Source organism: Rissa tridactyla, chromosome 9 (genome assembly GCF_028500815.1).
Source record: "Rissa tridactyla isolate bRisTri1 chromosome 9, bRisTri1.patW.cur.20221130, whole genome shotgun sequence".
Taxonomy (NCBI): Eukaryota; Metazoa; Chordata; class Aves; order Charadriiformes; family Laridae; genus Rissa; species Rissa tridactyla.
In genome coordinates this window covers 9,143,782-9,162,178 of record NC_071474.1, presented here as the reverse complement: position 1 = coordinate 9,162,178, position 18,397 = coordinate 9,143,782, and the positions used below count along the sequence as shown (strand labels likewise).

General features: G+C 49.5%; 2 protein-coding genes across 3 annotated transcripts; one reads left to right on the top strand and one right to left on the bottom strand.

Moving 5' to 3' along the window:
• Nucleotides 1-10,286: 10,286 nt before the first annotated feature.
• Nucleotides 10,287-14,242, bottom strand: MRPS11 (mitochondrial ribosomal protein S11). Of its 2 annotated transcripts, XM_054214140.1 has the most exons (6): nt 14,113-14,242; nt 13,810-13,908; nt 13,489-13,578; nt 12,585-12,714; nt 11,091-11,156; nt 10,287-10,655 (listed from the first exon to the last, which is right to left on the bottom strand). In XM_054214140.1, exons 1-6 carry the CDS (start codon nt 14,154-14,156, stop codon nt 10,548-10,550), a joined length of 537 nt encoding a protein of 178 aa, XP_054070115.1. In that variant the 5' UTR covers nt 14,157-14,242; the 3' UTR covers nt 10,287-10,547. The 2 variants fall into 2 exon arrangements, with proteins under 2 accessions (XP_054070115.1, XP_054070116.1); XM_054214141.1 differs by lacking the exon at nt 13,489-13,578.
• Nucleotides 14,202-16,998, top strand: MRPL46 (mitochondrial ribosomal protein L46). The gene is made up of 4 exons (XM_054214139.1): nt 14,202-14,440; nt 14,861-15,053; nt 15,680-15,853; nt 16,547-16,998. Exons 1-4 carry the CDS (start codon nt 14,219-14,221, stop codon nt 16,795-16,797), a joined length of 840 nt encoding a protein of 279 aa, XP_054070114.1. The 5' UTR covers nt 14,202-14,218; the 3' UTR covers nt 16,798-16,998.
• The last annotated feature ends 1,399 nt before the right edge of the window (nt 16,999-18,397 follow it).

Sequence of the window (18,397 nt, the reverse complement as noted above, 5' to 3'; positions counted from 1 at the left end):
GTCGTGGCCACATGCCTGTGAAGAACAGTATTGAAGTCATACATTCATTTTTCATGGTAATGCACAGGAAGATAACCGTGTGGGTGCCTGCTTATAGGATGAATAGTGGACCTCGTAATGGAGGGTGCCTTGGGGTCCTTGAATCAGCCTTTCCTCTCTGTCTTACGGTATTTCTCTCCTCTCCTGGTCTTGCTAAACATGTTTCTAGGCTAAGGCATTGTATTTCACCGCTCTTTTCCTGTTGTTTGCACTGTTGGTTTCTCAGGTCTGTCAGGAGCGACTTCAGGTCAGAAGACTGCTAATAGAGGAGGTGTCAGGCCACGTGTGCTTTAGCTCCGGGTTCCTCTCCATCTAATAACACTATTTGTCAAGGTTTTAGGTTTTTATCCTGTGATCTGTTCCTCAAACATTCAATTAAAGCTCCAAGTGGAGAATCATTTGCACATTGTAGATCATGGATTTACCTCCTTCTGCACCACTCTCACATTTGTTCACGCTTCCAGTATGAGACTATTTTTTTTTTTCTTTTCTGAAGCTCTCAGCAGCTCCATGCAAGACTGAGTTTACTCCTTGGCGTCACAGCCTTGGGAGGTCAGCGCTTACTAAAATAGCTGTCAGATCTCCATTTAGACTTTTTTTTTTTTGTTGTTGTTGTTGCAAAAAATATAAACTACTTCAGCATTTCTGCAGCTGGGGCTTTTTGCCAAATTCAGGCTGTCCTGTGTGAAGCAGAGAGCGTGGCACGGATTGTTGGACTTGGGACTGAGAGAGCAGGGATCTGTTCTTAGCTCTGTTATTAAATTATTCCGTGACAGGGGGCAAATCTCTTCCTGTTCCAGCTGGTGTTTTCTTCTCCGTAAATGAGGCCAAAAACATATTTTCAGCTTTTGTAAAACACTTTGAGATTCATGGATAAAAAGTGCTGGATAAGTGCTAAGTATTTTCTTATTATGTTTGCAGACAAACTGATTGATCATTCTGGGTACTAATTGCCTTGGAGTAGCATAGCAGATCCTCTGGTCTTGGCTGCTGCATTTTATATCTACAACAGAGTTAATTTTATTACAGAAATGTATTGAAAGAAAAGTCTCTCATGCTTGAAATTTTGATTCTTTAATTTAAGAAACAAAAAGTGTGTGTGTGGTGGGGAGGGTGGGAGGAAAGGGGAGATATTTTCTACCAGATATTTTTCCTAGGCTAGGATGAACATTTGTTAGCAACACAAGACAAAAATGGAATAAACAGAATTTGCTTTAAGAGCCTGATTTATTGTCTTTGTCTTCCAAAAATCTTCATGGTGCGTGCGGACAGGAATCCCTTTGCTAAGAAGAGAGGGCAGGGGTGTGCCTTGGACCATGCACACATATCGCATGTGAGTTTGCTGCCTCTTCCAGGCACTTGGAGTACCAGCGCGTTCAAGGATGTTCCTACCTGAGGCATTTCCGTAGTTACTGCGAATTTCTCAAATTCTTGTCTACGTGAGCTCATGCTGGGGGATGAATACTTGGCCTTCAGTTACGTTTTCCCCTTTGTGTATTATTACTAGCCCAACTTGTATTCAGAAACACTTCCTTTAGCGTTTGTCTAACCTTGTGGCCGTTTTATGATGATGCTCCATGATCGAAAGATGAAAGTTAAACAACACACCTTGCTTGGCAGAAGAGCCATCGCCTCCCCACTGCTTTTAGGTTGGGCTAAAGCACTTGGATTTTCCGCTACGTGCTGCTCCCAGCTGTGATACAGCTTTGCAGAACATTGTGGCTGAGAACATGCAGACAGGACCTTCCCAAAGCCTGGGATCCCGTTGTAATCCACTGCTGCTCTGTAACGACCTAGTAGCATTCCTGTTTATGTTAGCTCCTCTAAGCATCCACATCTTGGCATGAAAGCCACTTTCCTTTGAACCATTCCTCTGTTTTCCCGTGTGCGGTTCTCTGATGATTTTCTTTGGAGACCATGAGCACATAGAAAGCTCTTGAGCCTGTGGCTTTTCAGACAGGCACTGAGTGACAAGGAGATGCTTGACTTGGAAACCATGTTTGACTGGCAGCAGAATCCCATCTTTTGTTACTTCTTGTGCTGCCGTTGCTTTTTGAAAACAAAAAAAAAAGTTGTAAAAGCAGGACACTTGCAATATTTCTTATATAAACTGCATTAGACAGCAAGCCACGGAAATCCCGTTAGAATCAAACCTATGTATCCATTAATGGTGTGTCCTTACTAAAGACTCCTTTCAATTAACCTTCCAGCACTGAGTGGCTGGCCCTGATTTAACTCCCTGATGTTCTCGGTGTACTTAGAGGACCTTCCTTTTGCTCAGGTGCTGGCGTCTATTATGCTGCCCTTGGTCCTTTTTGACCCAGCCTGAAGAATCAGGTTTCTGATGCTTTATGAAGTCTACTTTGTCTTTTTTGTTTGTGTCCTCTATTTTGCTGCTTTTCTGCCAGCTTTTTCAGCAGGATCTCTTGGGGCTGTGGGCAGAGAGATGGTAAAGGCTGGATGGCAACGGGACATGTGGCCCTCTGACAGCTTTTGTCCTTGTGTGGACCTTTATCAGATGGCCGATAACCCAGACACTGCAGAGCAAATAGATGGTCCCGTGGGCAAACAACGGGACAGGATTTTGTGGGTTTGCTTTTGCCTTGCTTTCCGAGTTTCAGAGCCCTGGCCGCTGATGTGCCTGAATCCTTGTGCTTCCCTGTCTTGTTATATGCTTGTACAAGCTTTTCTGGCCAGGAGGAGGGAATGGTGAAAGGGCTTTTATTTTTTTTATTTTTTTTTTTCTTTTTCCCTTGCTCTGGGGCTGCAGGGGACATGGGCTGAGCTGTGCAAAGTCGGTCATTGTAGCAGCAACAGCCTGGCACTACCTGCCCACCAGGCTGACTGCTCACCAGGCAGCAGCGTCCCCTGCTAGAGCCGGTCGCTGGCTGAGGTCTGATTTGCCTTTGTTTGTCTCGGGGAAGAGCTGTACTTACTGCGTAAGGAAATGAGTTCTCAGAAAAATACCGATGTGGGAAAAACCCTGAATTGCACATTCTTTTCCTGATGTTTTGCCATAAAAATACCGCATTTTTTTTTTTTTTTAATCTGGAAACTAGTAATTCGTGGGTGACTATCGTGGTCCTGCATGCGAGGAGAACTGAAAAGGGGCACAGTGCCCCTAGTCCCAACCGTTTAGGACTGTGCTGCAGCATCTACGTAGCATGTTGGCCCTTGCTTCGTTAACAAGGAGTCAAGGACATTCTGTGAGCCTACAGGCTTTGCTGCATTTGTGCAGAGATAATTTTTCACTGTGTCTCTTCTTTCCTCCCAGAAGCCAAATCTTTTCCTAGGGCACCTTCTAGCTGTTGCAGTTTGCTAGCAGGGTGATTGCTGTCCTCGGTTTTGCCAAGTGCACCTGAAAATTTGAGGATGGTTTTAGAGGAACGTGGCGGAGAGATGCTTGGTGGGTGCCCAGGGCCCTTGTCAGGCCAGAGGAATGAGGACCGCAGGGAGAGATGTCTCCCAGGGGAGCTTTCCTAGAGGAGAAGCAGCACAGCACTTGGCCACTGTGGAAGAAAATCCATTGTCAACAAGGCAATGGAAAATTGGAGGTAACACAAAGCCCCCATCACTTTCTGCATTTGGCTTTGTCCAGGTACAAACTGGAGCCTTTGGAGGAATTTATTTTCTGTGGGTGACAGAACTAGTTTGAATTCAGCCTTTTTAAAGCCAGCAACATGCTACTTCTACTCTCCGTGGCTGTCCTCCTCTTTCTTTCTCACCAGCAGCTTTGCAACATGCAGAGCGTGGGCCAAAGCAGCCCTGGCTTTGCCCGGAGGACTCCCTGAGCCCCTGCTCTTTGCAGTGCGCCATCCCCCTCTGGAAGCTGCTTTTGCACAGGTTTGTCCTCTCATCTGCCGGTGTCCTTCCACCATCCAGGCGTGTTGTGACAACCCCAGGTAGGGAGGCAGAGTGGTACAAGAGAGTTGGGTGGCCCAGCAACCTGTCTCCATCCCAGTGCCTGATGACCTGGGTAGATGCTTCTGGTTACCTTGGATGGGGCTGGTGGGGATGTGCTGGCAGTGTTGGCATCCAACCCCAGGCCTGAGCCCTGCTGGAGGACAGCTGTGAGACCGGCTGTCTCGACTGTGCGAGAAGGTCTTGCGGGGGTGGGAGCTGGATGGACAGCAGGGAGGCCCCACCAGAGCTAGCTGGCCGCTGATGGACATGATTTTAGGGTGTTAATAACAGCAGTGGGCAGCACTGCATCCCTCCGACCGCCTGCTCGCTGCCGCCGAGCTGATCATTTGATAGCTCCTTGGTGCTCCTCAAAGGCGTAAAATGGAGCGATGCCGGATTAGATGTACCTGCTGCCCTTGGCAAGCGCCGGGGAGATACGGTCCTCGCCCTCCCGCCTCCGGCCTGCTGGCACCCAGCGCAGTCACCACGGCAACGGGGAGAAACAGCCATTCACATGGAAACGGCCTTGCTGCGCCCAGCAACCGATTCGGGAAGACGGTTCAAATGGTGAGTTTGGAGAGGTGGGGGGCACCGGCATCCCTGGGGCAGCTGGCGGGGAGCCCTGGCCCGCTCCACTGGGCTGAACCCACATCCTGTGGGATGTTGCAGCAGATGGTGTCCCACCATCCCCATGGTGGGACACCCCTCCTGAAACACCGGCATCGTCCCCGTTGCATCTCCAGCCGTGAAGGGTGGTCTTCATTGCTGCTGCCCTATTTTTTGAGGGCTGGGTAAGGTGCAGATTAGCTGTGCTGATAGCTGTGGCAGCGTAGCTAGGTCGCTGGTTCAGCCCTGACCGGTGAGTCCTTAATGCCAGTAAAATCCCGCTTTGTAAGGGAGAAGGGGCAGCTGGCAGCCAAACAAGGTCTCCTGTAACATAGGGCAGACAAATGTCGTGTTGACAGCGCGATTGCAGTGCAGCCCATCTGGCTTCGGGCAGCAAAGTCCGAGTTAATCTCTCCTCCTCCTGTCTCCTACCCCCTTATCCCCCCAGACAGGGGCTCTGCCCACACCAGCTTCTTCCCCGGAGAGGGCTCAGATTTGAAGGAGATGTCGGTGCTGACCCGCTGGCTCCGATAAGGGCTGGGGAGAGGAGCCCTGCCGTGTGGCTGCTTGAGACCCAGCAGGGTTTGTCCCAGTTTCACACTGTCCCTTTGGTGAGAGCGCTGCTGCTCTTGGCTGCAGGATCACGAGGAAGGGGATCTTCCCAGCCATCCACGCTGCTTCTCTTGCAGGGGTTTCAGTAAACAGGGATGGTTTTACAACCATGTCCAAGGGCAGATTGTTTCAGAGCATCTCCCAGCGCTGGAGCAGGCTGCTTCCCGCCTGTTGGCATTACAGAGAAGCCCAGAGGGTTGGCCCATCTACAGTCATTTGCATTCCTTGGTCGGTTTGACCCTGGCAGCTCAGGAAATTGATCATTTACTTCAATGGATTTGGCAGGAGCAAAATGAAAGGCAGCATCTAGGTCTTGGCAAGGGGCTGTGTGAGAGCCATGGCAGGCAATTAGGAGAGCAAGTTGTTTACCTGCAGGCTGGTGCATGAAGAGGTCAGAGTTGTTTCTCCACCTCATCTTGGGACCTGCTGAGGGATGAAATATGTGTCTTTCTCCTGCCTGGGGCCCCAAGTTTTATTTACCTGGAATCCTGCATGCCGTGGGAAACCTGGTCTGCTTCTGCCCAGAGGAGCAGGCAGAGGGAGAAGGGGCCAAAAGCTAGAGTCTTTAGTGATGTGGATGTCAATCCCGGCCACTCTGGCTTAGAATTTGGCTTTACAAAATGAATCGTTAAGTGGTGAAGCACAGAGGAGGGATTTTGGAGCCAGCTCGGAAGGGGAAGGAAGGTTTTGAGGACTGTCATTGCCGATTGGAGAGGCTTTGGAGCAGTTTCTAAATACAGCTTTGGGATGGTCTTTGTGCCCTCTTTAAAATGGTGAAGTGAAAGCCCCAGAGAGCTGGTCATGCTGGCAGGGAGGGCCCCGGAGCAAAGCCACCCCGTGCTTCTGATGTGAAGGTCTGACTGGGAGAACAGCAAAGGGGAGTGCATCTAGCCCGATCCTGAAGCACAGCTGCTGCGGGAGAGCCCTTCCCTGCAACCTTCTCCGAATCTCTGCTGGCTCTTGAACCACCCGATGGGAGATTTTAGCCTTAGGAAAAGGTTTTTTTTAATGTTGTATTTTCACTTCCTGTATTTTTGCCTCCATGTTCTCTCCCTTTCCCGACCCACCTTTTCATTGCCCGCATCCTTGCTTAGAACCGAGTCTCTCGCACCCAACCCTTTTTCCCTTCTGCCTCCTTTCTCCGGAAAAAACAAGCCGTGAAGCTGCTGTCGGGAGCAGCTACCCCAAGTTATGGCTGTCAGGGCTCTGTAGCTGCTGAGAGGTTTGGGTGCAGGTCCCGGATCTGTGCTCAGCCTCCGACTCTCAGTAGATGTGGGTATGGGAAGAGAGCTATGAAGTCCAGGGAAAGGAAAGGACCCCGCCAAGTGGCACTAGCGCAGGGGGAGCTTGGAGACCCCAGCAGAGGAGGTGTGAGTGGTTTCAAAAAAAAGGGAATAGTATTGAGGCTTGGCTCCCTTCTGCATCTCCCCGAGAGGACCCCGCAGCCCCGCTTCACCATCAGCACGGGAACTTGGATGCTATTAGGCAGTTCATTAGTAAAACCTCTGAGCAGTTCCCACTGCCGTTGAGTACCCATTAATGCCTCTTGAGGGGAGAGGAGAACATCGGAAAAGCACAAAAACAATCTGAGGGTCCTTGATCTCTTTTTGGTCTTGAGAGGTCATGGGCTGAGGTTGGAGGGGCAGCTGGGAGGGGAAGAGGGGCCAGGCAGGGATGGATGCCAGGCATGAAAGCAGCACCGCGATTATCTGCCCAAGCCTGAGTGCAAAAACATAACCTGACTTGAACCATTACTTCTCAAAAGCTACCCAGGGGTGATTTAGGGTTATAAACACCTACTCACTGACCCGCTTTGTGCACATCTCCAGCCAGGTATTCCCACACCAGAAGGAAAGCCGGCAAAACCTGCGCAGATGTCCCTAACAGCTGCAGCTGGGCTGCGGTAAACCACCCCTGCTGCTACAGTTTATTGGCACTGCAGGGTCTGTCCCCTTCTCCTTGCTCGCTTGTGTATACAGTCAGCTGTTAAAGGACACTGACATCACTTAATTGATGGTTTAATTGAATCTCATAAAGGGATCGAAACTGGCTGCCTGACACTTGTCACGGGGATGCTCACATAAGAAATAGTAAATCACCAATTCAGCAGATAAAGCTGCAGCTCTAGGTAAAAAGTCTTTGTTGCTGGGGATTGGGGAATAATTCCTATTTTCAAAATAACGTACTATTAGGGAGGAGGCTGGGGGCCATTTTTCCAAGCTACCAGGTGCCATCCCTGTCCAAGGGAAGGGTAACTGGGTTAGACTGACTCCCCAGGGTGGTATGGCACTCATTAGGGGGTAAACAGACCTGAGGTAGCATTTTATCTGCAGGTCTGTTTTGTGTTTCAGCCCCTATGTGATGCAGAAAAATCCAGGTGGTATGTTAAAACAAGAGGGCAATACCCCAGAAGGACCAGGGTTGAACCATGATGAAGCTTTGTGGTCAGTAGCAGCTTCTGAGCTTGTTTCCAGGAAAAGGGCTGCTTTGAGAGCAGGGAATTAAAAGTTAAGAGGGAGTGGAGAGAAGAATGTCCCAAAGCAATGGGGAAGCCCAAAGGGAGAGGATGTGACCTTAATGAGGGTGCTAATGCTGTGGCCCTGCTACTGACAAGTGAAGTAATTGCTGCTCAGGAGGAATGTGAGCCAGCAGAAAACAGTATTCCACCCAGGCGCCAAGAAAAGCAATTAGAACTGGTAAACACCAGTGGCTGACTAAAACCGGGCCCTTAATTAATAGTTTCATCTGAAGGGTAAGGAAATCATTAAGTGCTATTGGTGTCTATTAATTCCCTGCAAGACAAACAACAACAGAGTTTTAAGACTTCTTTCACCCTACAGCGTGTGCAGGAAGGAGCGGCTGAGCCCTTGTACGAGGTGGGAGAGGTTGCTTTGTACAGCTGCGCTCTCCCACTTCACCGCCGGCTGCCCGGGATGTGCTGCAGGATAAAGAGCTCAGACCGAGCATTGAGGTAGGAGGACGTGGCTTTGGGGCTGCTCCATCAGGGCAGGAGAGATGGTGGGTGGAAAACACGACTTCAACAAAAAGCTGTGCGGCTGAAGTACTGTGCCGGAGAGCTCAGGGGAGGGTACGCGGAGCTGGGGGTTTGGAAGACAAATATTGGTGGTACTCTACAGATCCAACCACTGAACCATGGAGAATAGCGTCAGCCTCTCCTGTGCAGCTCAGAGTGTGCTGTATAAATATCAGTTGGAGGAAGAAGTAGGGATAGGTACCAGAACTAGGGAGGGCAGATAAAACTTCCCACTGTATAAGCCCTGGTGTTGTATTGGTAGACTTCATAAAATGTTCCCAAACGCTCAGAAACCAAGAGTGTTAAGAGGTGGCCTTTACAAAGGGCACAGCCTTGATTCTAAGTCTGGATGAGACAAAAGATTTATTCTTGTTGCTTTCTGACTCTCAAGTCATCCACCCACTCTTCCCTGAATTTCGGAAGGACTGCAAATCTCTTCCCAAGCTTCTTTTTTCAATTTGTTCTGTCGTCTTTATCTGACGTGGGCACTTCTGCTGCATGGAGGCGAGGAGCGGCTTGTGGCGGAGAGCGGCAGTGGTTGGTTTTCTCCGTGTGTTAGACAGTACATCGCTGACAAGCCTCCAGCACGGACCGGTGCTCCTCCTGTCGCAGGGCTGGTCACTGTGCTTGGCGCAGAAACCAGCCCAGCCTGGCTGTAAGGCACATCGGCGTTCACACACGCTTCCCCAGCTGGCTGCATGGATACTGGGGGAGTTAATCTTTGCGGTTTAGAGCTGCCCTGGTATCTTCTCCATAAAAAGAGAGCTATGAAGTCACTAGAAGCTCATCCATATTTCTGGAGCGAGGGGGAAGCTCTTCTAGGGTGTCAAACACCTATGGAAGAACGTCTCTTCCTCGCTGTCAAATTTGTGACAGCTCAAGGAACTTCCCTTTAAGATAACCTACCCTCTATTCAAATTCAGACAGTTGGAGTAAGGTAGAGGATTCATCCGAGTCTTGTTTTCTTCTCTTCTGTCAAATGCAACTCAACAGGCTCTTCTCAGCAGACTGATTTCTTTCAAAACCTATCGTATGCCATTCGGCCCCATGAAGGAGGTTCACTGCCTTGTTGCCATGGTACCCTTTCTCTAAAGAGGAATAGTTAATTATGCAATTTAAGAAACTAAGGAGGAACGACAGAAAGAGAAATAATAGAAAGGAAGATTCTGGGTTGGCGGTAGAACTGCTGGCTGCACCAAAATACTCTGTTTACAGGTGAAATATTTGCCCAGCGTATGCTGTGTACAGCCAGGGCTTCTCTGGCAGTGTGGATTTCAAGGAGCTGCCCTTTGCTGGGCGGTGTGCCTCTGCCATCCGGGAAATCAATCCTGTAGTCAGTTACTGCTGTTGCCTGCCCTGGTTAATGCTCCAGAGAGCCTCAGACATATTTGCTTGGCAGAAATTCTCTCTGGATGGAGCTGGGACAGCAATAATACATCACAGACCCACGACAAGCTCATGCCGCCTGTGGATATACAGAGGTACAGTTCGGGACGTAAGTATTTTAAATCTCCTTGGCAGCATTTCATTGTTCCTCAGGCCTACTAACCCCCTGCTTGCTTTACCCAGCACCTCAGAAAATCCAGTTCGTGGTGCACAAGGCGGGACCAAAGAGACGGCAAGCATCAAAACTGGCAAGATCCCAGCCCCTTTAGAAGGACCGGCATTTTCTGTTTGCCAGTAGCACTGGCTGGCCAGCTACAGCTTGAATGAAACAAAGCATCTCAACAGATCTTGGCCAATAATGGATCCAGACTACAGTGCTCCACGCTGTGCGAAGAGGGAGAGCTGCCTCTCGCACGGCACGCTGAGCTCTGCAAGCCAGGGGGAAGTGGAAGAGTTACCCCATCCCTTGTTCCTAAACGTGTGCAGTGAGAGAAAGAGGGAAGGAAGATGACGTGACCCCATGCAGTTGTTTACTACAGATGACTGGAAGGAGATCTGTTTCGGTACAGACCTCAAGATTCCCTTCTGCCTAACAAGGGCAATAATAGCATGGAGGGCTAGACTAGAGCCACATACGGTGGTAACAGGAAGAGAGCAGTCAAGAGGCAATAATAATCCAAAATACTTCTGCAAACACAGCAGGAACGGCTGTCAAAAGACCAACATTTTAATCAGCAAACTTTGTACACAAGAGGCCTCCCACTAAGGGAGTACACGTATTCCTGCTTTTACTACCAGCTTCTACTACCTGGGCTTTTAAGGCCCAGGATGGGCTCTCTTTTTCAAGCTTCCCTCAGAAAGCATTTCCAGGGAGGGTGTCTTTCCATAATCTGCCACAGGAGCAACACTCAACCCAGTCCCTGTTGCATGAACTGATGTTGAATGCAGTGTGTCTTCCATTCTCCTCTCACATTCGCCTGGCTTTCCGTGGGCGGCAGCCGTTGTGTGGAATGGGGGTGTTGTCGGTGATGGAGATGACCTCCAGACCTCCCATAGTCAAACCCTTGATGGCAGCCTGGAAGAACAAAACAGCAGACGACATGCTGTTATCAACACAATGAACAGCAGAGAAGGGAAAAAGCTCAGAGAAAGTTTGGTCCCCTGTCCAAAAATCAATTTTTTCCAGTGGTTCTACTTTGTAATTATCATAAAAATAAGTAATTCATATGAGAAAACCCAGTTTAAACCTATCTGCTCCAGTCCTTTCATCAGAGTTCCCATCAATTTTCCTACTTTAGTTGGAAGAAGTCCCAAATAGAGCTTTTTATTCTGCCTCCAAAGTGAAATTGCTCTAAAATTTTAATTATTCTAAAATTTTATTACTAGGCACTTGAGTGATGAATTCTTAAATCACCTTCACAAAAACCAAGTTAATAGATGTAGTCATGAGACCAGCCTGAAATTACAAAACCTGAGAAAGGAAAAAATGAAAAGAAACTCTGACACTTACTTTGCGTCCTGGTCCCAGTCCTTTCACCATGACTCGTACATGTAATACTCCCTTCCCACGTGCTTTCTGCAAAAAGAACAACTGGTTAGTGTTCTCTTTGATATGCTGCTCTGGCTCCCCTGGAGTCTTTCATTCCCTTTTGACCCCCTATCATAGTATTCTTTAAGTAAAAATAAAGAGTAGGTAGTAATGGACACAGAAGACAAATATGGGGATTATTGAACAAGGACATTAGGAGAAAAGGAGGCCTGGATACAGCCATGGCAGTTTGAAGACAACTTCTGTGCTTGGCTGTCAACTCTGCATTCAGAGAAAGCTTGAACATCAAAATACCTGTGACCTAAAGCCAGGGCAAAAAATGACATATCCATGGATACGTGACTGAACTGGCAAGAGACTAACAAGGGCTAACTCAAAGATGTTTCCCCTTCTCTAATGCAGTGATTTCTCTCCTGTGATCAGTGGATTCCTTCTAGAGGGTAAATGAGAAAAGCAGGCAAGCTTTCTATTTGCTGTGCAGGAGTCCACACCTTCAGTGCAAAAATTCTAGGGGCCTGCAAATTGAAACTGAAAAACAGCTCCTGTAAAGCATAGATGTGCTGCCACCAAGTGGATGGAGCTCTGCTGGGCCTCTCGCTTTCTGTGTTCTGGTGCAATTAATGTGCCACAACTTTAACAGCAGTGGAATAAAGCTGTCCAAGCACAGCTATGCAGCTATTATGAGGCTCTGATGAGCACAGATTAATAGTGAAGATGTTCTTATATTCCTCTGAGTCAACCACAATAAGCTGTTGGCCAGCAGTGGCACCAAGCACCTCTGACATGAAAGGCTGGAGCAAGTTCTGCGTAATTTAAGATACGGATTTTCAGTTTAACCTTGCCTCATTCTGCTGTAATGAGGACCATGACACAGCCAGCCTCATCTTCTCCTGCCACCTGGACACCTATGTGTTTTTTTAGGAACAATTGCAGTAAACTGTATGCAGCTGGAAACTACACGTGCGAGGACAGTACTTTCTCTGACTGGAACTGCTGGCAGCAGCTCAATTCTCCTGTGGCTGAGAGCAAATATAAAACATTCAGGCAGTAATTACAGCCACCTCTCAGTCCCCTACAGTGCAAAAATTGAACTGCTGCTGATTCAGGGGCTGTATTTCCAAAACAGCTGAAAGATGTTCACTTAGAAAAAAGGAGCTCTGCAAACTGGAGCTAGAAAAGAATACACTCCAAGTTACATTTCCCAATCACAACCTGTACCGCTAAGTTCACCTTCTCGGCATTTCCAACTGCTGTTTTGAACACACTTTGTGCGAAGATGTGCACTGTGTCCGATGAAGCTAGGGAAACTGTAAGCAAACAGCAGTGTGCTGCTCGAGCGCTAAGAAAGAGAGCTCTGGGCTGCTGCTGCCCACGAGTGAGGTGTGTACCCAGGCAATGGGGAGATGCAGTTGGTGCTCCCCTCTGGGAGTGCAAGAATCATCAGTGCGGACTCACCACTGCTGCTGCCATGGCTGCTGTCTGTGCCGCGATGGCAGTTCCTTTCTTGGCATTCTGGAAGCCTTCTGTGCCACAGGACGTACGGGCAAATGGCCTGTTGTCAAAGCTGACCACTTGGATGTGGGTGCTACAGAAAGAGAGGGGCAGAAGAAAGAAGCAAGCTAGAACAAAGCTCTAGTTCTCCAGCTTGTTCCTGCTCACCTTACTGGCACAGCTTGCCACAGAAGTCCTGCCTCCCTTCTCCATGCCACCCTAACTCAGCACTCCCTTTCGAGGTATCCCACTTTCACAAACCCCCTGCAGAGACCTCCCAGTGGTGACCTTCTGGTCACCTTAGAGAACCTGAGCAAGGTGGCAAAAGCTTTCTGGATAAGGTATACTTTATCTAGGTATTTCTCATATACCACTTAGCCCTTTCAGACGCACCTCTCACTGTGAGTATTTTACCTCTTCTGTTCATTAAAAAAAAAAAGCACAAAACATTTCTAGAATTTGAAAGAGCTTTAAGAAACAGTGAAATGTCACCCTAGGGATCGCTAATGAAACACAACAATCTCTCGTAGAGAATATGACAATTTTTTCAACAGCTGTACAGCAACAGTGCTAGAACTGAGGAAGTAACCCTCCATTAAAGCTGTCAGCATCTAATTATTCATATCAGAATGTAGTCAAAATATGTAATAACAATCTTCTTGCTGTTAAAGACACTATAAGCACAGTTATGCTTTCTGAACAGCGCAGAGGTTCAGATTCGGTATTATTATCTTCCCAGTCATGGACATCCCTCCTGTGGCTTTCTTCCTTTGAGCCTTTTGATCAAGATGATGACTGGCCAAAGCCTGGGTATGTTGTAAGCTTTCATTTTGCATGAGAGGAGGAATGAAGCAGCTGATTTGCTTACTTGTTGTATGTAGCTTTGATGTGAGCTATTGGGATCTCTTCATAGATCTTTCCATCCCATCTCATGGAGTTCCTCTGCAGGATTAAAGGGCTGAGGAGCAAAATGAGAGTTATCAAGCTCTTACTCTTTAAACTTTGCAAAGTTTTATTTCATATTGGGAAAGAAAGAAGGCACCAAGTCTCTGAAAGACACAAGCTGCGTTTTTGATTGAATCAAGTCACTTCCTTTCCTTCCTCACCTGAAACACCACCGAAGGCGATAAAGCCTCCCAGCAAGAGGCAAATGGTAGAGCCCTCCCGGCGCGGCCTGGCCGTATCTCACCTCAGGTCGGTCGCGCTCTGCTTCTCCGCCGCCTCCGCAGAGTCCTGCAGCCTCGGGGGGCCGGTGCGTAGGCCACGGCACAGGGCGGCAGCACGGCCCCTGCGAGAAAGAAAGGGTGAGGAGGATACCGGGGCCTGCCCCGTGGCTCTGGTTGCGGGGGGGGCGAGCCGCAGGCCCGGAGGGGGCCGGGCCTCGCCATCACGGGGAGGAAAGGCGGCCCAGCAGGCAGCCCAAGGCAAGGGGGATCGGCTCAGTATCCCCCCCCCAACCCCTCACCGGGGCCCGGTCCCCGCCGCCGCTCACCCCCAGGCCGCTCCGAGCAGCCGTTGCCAGGCGACCGCGCTCATGGCGGCTCCCGCAGCGCGCCCGGAGAGGTCGCCGCAAGGCACGACGGGAGCGAGGAGGAAAGATGGCGGCCGGCGGGGGTGCGGTGCATGCCGGGAGGCGAGGCAGCATCATGGCGGCGCCCAGGCAGCCGGTGGCGGCGGCGGCGGCTTGGGGTCGGTGGTTTTGTACCGCTGCCGCGCCTCGGCCGTGGCGGCTTTTCGGGGCCATGTGCCTGCTGAGGCTCCCCCGCATCACGCAGCCCCTGGAGAAGGAGGAGGAAGAGATGGCGGCCCTCATGGGGCAGGTATAGAAGGGGGTGCTGACAGGAAAATGGCCTCAGGCCTGGAGGGGAGGACACCCTGCGGAGCTGGCCGCGGCTGCTAGCCCCGAGGGGGCGACAGGCCGAGGGCTGGGAGGATCTGATGTCCCTGTACAGGCAGTTTGGGGGGACCTTGAGTGATGTTACTCCCCACCATGAAGCAATACAGCGTGCCCTGTGCGCGATTTGGATTTGCTGCTTGCACCAGGTATCGTGGGTGTTGGTAGCGCTCCCGTGGTCTTCCTCAATGTCGTTGGTGTCCCTGATGGAACAGGGAAGTCCTGCTCATGCTCGGGGAAATTCCCGTCGTCTTGCATCCTACTGAGGTAGAAATAACTTGATTTTCCTTGCCAAGTCCAGCCCATCGTGCTGGCGTCTTAACAATTCTCTGTGTTGCCCTTCTAGATAGAGCTGGAGAAAAGCCAGTACTCAGATCATGAAATCCGCAAGCTGGAGGAGGAGGAGAAGCTCAGGAGGAGGAAGGAAAGCATGTACGATGATGATGAAGCACCCGGCAAAACGGTCATCATGGCTCAAGACCTGGAGGACAAGTGGGAACAGAAGTTACTGCGATTCAAACCTGCTCCGCGTATAACAGGTACAGGCTGAAGTTCATGGCGGGTGAGAACACCCTAATTGTCAGCCAAACACAGCTGAGTGGAGTTCAGTGGAGGGGAGGCATTTACTGAGTGTTTTTTTTACACAGCTGAGTGTAACTCGGTGGAGAGAAGGCATTTGCTGAGCCTTTTTTGTTTTAAAGAGGATTGTGACTTCATGGCATCAGCGTTAGCATGTGAGGAGTTAACTGTCTGATAAGAGAATCAGTGTTTCCATGCTGCAAAATGCATGTTCACACAACCTTATTAGAGCAAAGTGGTGAAAATGGATGTTGCTTCCAGACAAGAAACTTTGGCCCATTTGATTCTTGAACTTGCGTAGCGTTCTTGTTGATTTTTGTTAAGCTGGAGACCCAGGCTGCTTGCTGTAAATTCCCTTTGGAAATGAAACAGTTGGAGTGCAGTCTAGCAGTGGATTCCAGCTGAATCCTGCACTGGCTTCCAGAGCAACTGAGAGCATTTCTGTGTAGATTTTTGAACAGTTCCATGTATCCGTGTTTGCGTATTACTGCTGGAAGGGTGTTTGATGCAGAGCGTTGATGAATCAAGGGCAGCAGAGCAGTGCTGCCAGGAGACTTTGTTTCCAGCATGTGTTGGTTTTTGGCAGATGCTGATAAAAACAACAATCGAACATCGTTGAACAGGAAGCTGGACAGAAACCTGATGCTTCTGGTGAAACAGAAAATCGGTAACCAGGAGCTGTGGCTCCTGCCTCAAGTGGAATGGCAGCCTGGAGAGACACTGCGAAGCACAGCTGAGCGAGCCATGGCTACCTTTTTGGGTGTGTAGTTTGCTGTGTGCCTGACCCTCCCTCCTCTTTATCCCAGTGGCTTTCTTCCTGTGCCCTGTCTGAGGGATATTTGCCATCCGCTGTAGGGAAATCACCTCCCATCTGCTGGGTAAAGGCATTTCATGGCAGAGAGGTGAAGCTCAATGGGGTGGGCTTTCTGGCAAGAGCCATGGTCCTGGGTAATCAGCTCTGTAACTGTGCACTGTTGCAGAGCAACTGCAGCATGTGGGGGGCTGACTGGGCTGTCAGACTGTGAGTTGGGATCTCTGGCTGCCAGTAGCCACGGTGCCAGAACTGGCGCTCACAGTTTGATGTTGGAGCATCACCAGATGCCCCCGAATGGTCTAGGCTTGCTCCAGGTATACGCTTTCTCTTTCCCCCTTGTCACCCTGTAGCAGCTTTTGTCGCAGATGGGTGATAGCAAACCCACGTGTCCCTGCTTTTTGATGTGGGTTGGTAAAACTCTCTTACCTCACTTGCTAGACTCCAGGACAAGTCGTTTTTTTTCATGAGAAAATGCTGACAATTGCCAATATTTCTGCTAAGAAGGAACAGTTGGTCTGAACCAGAAACAAGGAGTGGCTTATGCTGTCTTTCTGTTACTACAGGAGAGTGGTTACTGTTGTTCTGTATTCTTATGTCTGTTTTCTGTTTTCTTTCTCTCATGTTGCTGGGGTCTTGCAGGAGATCACATTCAAGCCAAAATCCTGGGGAATGCGCCATATGGGATTTACAAGTATAAATTCCCCAGGGCCATCAGGACTGAGGATAATGTAGGAGCCAAAGTATTCTTCTTCAAAGCCTTCCTCCAAAGTGATGATTTGCCCCAGGCAGAGCTGAAGAAAGATTACCTGTGGGTCACAAAGGATGAGCTGGGAGATTACTTGAAGTCAGAATACCTGAAAAAAGTCAATCGATTCCTTCTGGACTTATAAGCGATAGGCTGTGCTCCAGCAGATGGGGAAGACGTGGGATGCGACTCCAGGGAGGAACACAGCTGCTGCTTTGCATGGTCTGTGTGTATGAGATGTTAACTTGGGCTCTGGAGGATAATTTGCCTTTGCCTTATTTCCCAGTTCTCTTCACCGGGCCTGTACTAAATAAATATTAAAACTTATACTAGGAAGTGAAGCTCACATCAGGGAATTCTTTGCTCTTGTTGAATCCTCCTCCAACTCTTCTGGAAATACATGTTATGATCTTTTCCTCTCCCAAGCGTGCAACTCCCTGGGGCTGTGGTAGCCGGGAGGCTCGCTTTCCTCACCAGACTCCTGTCATAGTCTAGAGCTCAAGTGGCTGCTTCTGAGCAATGGCTAATGCTTGTCTCTGGCACCTGCTCTTTAATAAGAGCAGCATTGGAGGGTTGTCTGTGTGTCCAGGTGGGAACAGACCCTCCTGGACATAAGGCTGGCCAAGGTGGGTTTTTGGAGAGCTGGAAACTGGGATATTCACAGTTTATTTACATTTAATCTGTGTTGGAGCTGCCTCTGGTGTAGAGTCTGTAATACACGGTGGCTGTGGAGGGGACAGATGCATGAGGAATAGTCGGCAGCTCTTTCTTTCGATGAGCGCTGCTTTCCCCACCCACACTGCCCTCCTCTTGAGCCTCAAGCTGTAGCAACGGACACTGAAGGAGGGCAACATTTGAGCAGCAGCTCTAAGTCTGGGCCGAGAGGCTAATTTTTGCTGGTGGGGGAAGGCTGCTCCCAGGAGCAGCCTCAAAGGTGGCTCTGGCGAGTGTTCGGCTCCCATTCCTGGGGTGTTAGGCTAGTGCTGCTAACCCAGCTAAGCCAGGTCTGCCTCAAGTAGCCTGACCCTATTACCCCAATTTGTTTATAAGAAGATCTATCCTGGGCTGATGTGGTGCTCTCTCACTTCTCTGGCGCTGATTCTATTTCTTGGAGTTTGTTTTTTTTTCCAGGTTGTTAATGTTGCTGTTTGGTAGTCAGTGTGTTGTCTGGACCTTGCAGAGAATCAGCCTTCTTCAGCATCAGGGAGAGAGGGAGGAAATAGCTGTCGTTAATCATCGGGAGAGAGTTCGGCCTCCAGAGGTGGAACTGGAGATTGCTATATATATTTTATCAATCCTTTGGGAGCTGTTGAGCTGCAGGCCTCAAATTAAAGCTATCCTTAATCACTCCACAAGCCATTGGGGTGGGGGCGTAGCACAGCAGCCTTCTGTTTTCTAACGCTGGGCAGTTTGGGAGCTGCAGGTTTGCCATAAATTACAAACAAAACAAAACTTGTTTTCCTGAAGCACCCTTGCAGGCCTGGCAAGGAGGCTATGTCTGCGACAGAGAGCACTTACAAAGAGGAAATAAATGCGAAGCAGAATATGTGCCTGAAAAACGGCCGATTTTTTTGGCTTCTGTCTGATGTCAGCACTGCCGAAGGGGAGGCTATTGCCTTCTCCAGGACTGAAAGCTCCTGCAGAGAGGACAGGTGGGTCCTTCCCCTCAGGCTGTGTCCCACCAGCGAGGGGGTTTATGGGTGCACTCAGCTCAGGATTAGGCTTTTCTCTGTCACCCTGGTTTA

What these genes read in the sequence shown, in the direction of transcription:
- MRPS11 (XM_054214140.1), bottom strand. Translation starts at nt 14,156, where the DNA reads ATGAGCGCGGTCGCCTGGCAACGGCTGCTCGGAGCGGCCTGGGG. An exon ending in CTGCTCGGAGCGGCCTGGGG is followed by an intron (nt 13,909 to 14,112) that starts GTGAGCGGCGGC and finishes TCTTTCTCGCAG; the next exon opens with GGGCCGTGCTGCCGCCCTGT. An exon ending in GACTGGGACCAGGACGCAAA is followed by an intron (nt 10,656 to 11,090) that starts GTAAGTGTCAGA and finishes TTGTTCTTCCAG; the next exon opens with GCTGCCATCAAGGGTTTGAC.
- MRPL46 (XM_054214139.1), top strand. Translation starts at nt 14,219, where the DNA reads ATGGCGGCCGGCGGGGGTGCGGTGCATGCCGGGAGGCGAGGCAGCATC. An exon ending in TGGCGGCCCTCATGGGGCAG is followed by an intron (nt 14,441 to 14,860) that starts GTATAGAAGGGG and finishes TTGCCCTTCTAG; the next exon opens with ATAGAGCTGGAGAAAAGCCA. An exon ending in ACCTGCTCCGCGTATAACAG is followed by an intron (nt 15,054 to 15,679) that starts GTACAGGCTGAA and finishes GGTTTTTGGCAG; the next exon opens with ATGCTGATAAAAACAACAAT.